The sequence below is a fragment of the Trichinella spiralis genome (assembly GCF_000181795.1).
Source record: "Trichinella spiralis strain ISS 195 chromosome Unknown Scfld5249, whole genome shotgun sequence".
Classification (NCBI taxonomy): Eukaryota; Metazoa; Nematoda; class Enoplea; order Trichinellida; family Trichinellidae; genus Trichinella; species Trichinella spiralis.
In genome coordinates this window covers 1-1,624 of record NW_003532188.1, presented here as the reverse complement: position 1 = coordinate 1,624, position 1,624 = coordinate 1, and the positions used below count along the sequence as shown (strand labels likewise).

The following is a 1,624-nucleotide window of genomic DNA, read 5'->3' as shown; positions in this document are numbered from 1 at the left end:
CTTCTACCCCTCCCTCCATTCCACATGTCATTGGAGCTTTTTCCCGCATCTTTTGCTCCATACATCATTCGCACAAAAAGGAGAAACCACAGGTTGTGTGTTTCTTTCCCCACCCGGCATATTGGACATTTTTAAATGGTCAATAGACGCGAAAATTTTTTCAAAAAACGTCATCTCTGGGAATCGAATGTGCAGATTGAAAAAAAAATTATATTTCGAAACATATGAATTTGCATTCTTCCAAACGCACTTGGTCACATTTTTTGTCAAATTTCCCACTCGCAGGTTGGTCGGTTTCGGCGATTCTTGCTTTTTCGGATGTTCCTTTTCCACCACATCTTTCTTCCTGTCATCTCTTCTTGTTGTTCTGTCTGCATCTCGTCCGGAATCGCGACGTCTCCGGCGCCGTACATCGCCATTCTGGCCAGAACTACCACTACTACTGCGTCTGCGTCGATTTACACTGCGATCTGTTCAACAAGTTTTATTTTCGTTCAGAAAAGGAAAAATATTTTTTTTAATATGTTTATTACTTTTCAAAAAAATATCAATTAGCATATTGGTTTCAGTCATTCTGCAGTTTGTACAAAAACAACTTAAAAGAAATTATTCTGACCTACAATTCATGCTTATGATCACAACACTTAAGTATATTAGGCAAACATAAATGATATTTTTCAATCAATCATTATTCGTTGCATATTTTACGAAATTAAAATTAAAAAATGTGACTCACCACGAGAACGTCGTCGTGCATCATGTCGACCTCTAGATCGAATTGGTGAATGCGCCTGTCTTCTGGATTCTTTTCTTTTGGGAGTAATGCTGCGCCGCTTGTTTCTGCTTCTAGAACGACTGGACGTTGAAGAGCCAGATGATCCGCTAGAAGAACGACTGCTATCCGAACTTCTGCTGCTTGATTCAGTAGAACTTTTTGAAGTAGAGTCCGACCCAGTCTCTGATCCCGAACTGAAACAAATGCACGCGAATATATAAAAAACAAATGAAAACAACCAAATAAAATGCAAATAAATCAGTGCCAATTAAAATTTCATTTCAAACCAAGCGATAAAAATATTTTTCAAAATAATATCGACCTTACAATTGGGACAGAGAAAAATAACTGTATTACCTTTCGCTGGTCTTACTGCTGCTAGAACGACTTCGCCGTCGCCTGCTTTTCAAATTATGCTCTGTCATGTTCTTATCTGAAAATTAATCGTTAGAATGATAAAACAACAAAAACTGTGCAACAATATGTTCGTTATTCAGAAAATACAATGCACTTTTATAATGCTAGAGCATTGGAAACAGTTTCAACATTATAACTTGGAATAATACTATCATGTTATATGTATTTTGTGTAAAAGATAAAAAAATACTTTTCAAAATTAAGTAACATCAAGAAAAAAAGTTCTCAAAACTGAAAAATACTACTTAGAGAATAGTGTAACAAAACAATGCTTTGCGAAGAAAATATTTCTTGATTTACTAAATATGCATGTTGAAATGGCACAGTTTAAATTAATACAGTATCAAACATAAAAATAACTACTAGAATAAAAGTATACGTGCATTCAAATACAAATAATTATGTCAAGCCACCTAAAATCTGCACAGTATT

At 35.0% G+C, this 1,624-nt stretch overlaps 1 protein-coding gene across 1 annotated transcript; it reads right to left on the bottom strand.

Moving 5' to 3' along the window:
- Nucleotides 1-27: 27 nt before the first annotated feature.
- Nucleotides 28-1,208, bottom strand: Tsp_15741 (conserved hypothetical protein; the record flags this gene model as incomplete). Its single annotated transcript, XM_003366881.1, has 3 exons — nt 28-470; nt 737-969; nt 1,133-1,208. Coding segments are annotated over 3 exons (752 nt in total), but the record flags the coding sequence as incomplete, so codon positions are not given.
- Between the last annotated feature and the right edge of the window lie 416 nt (nt 1,209-1,624).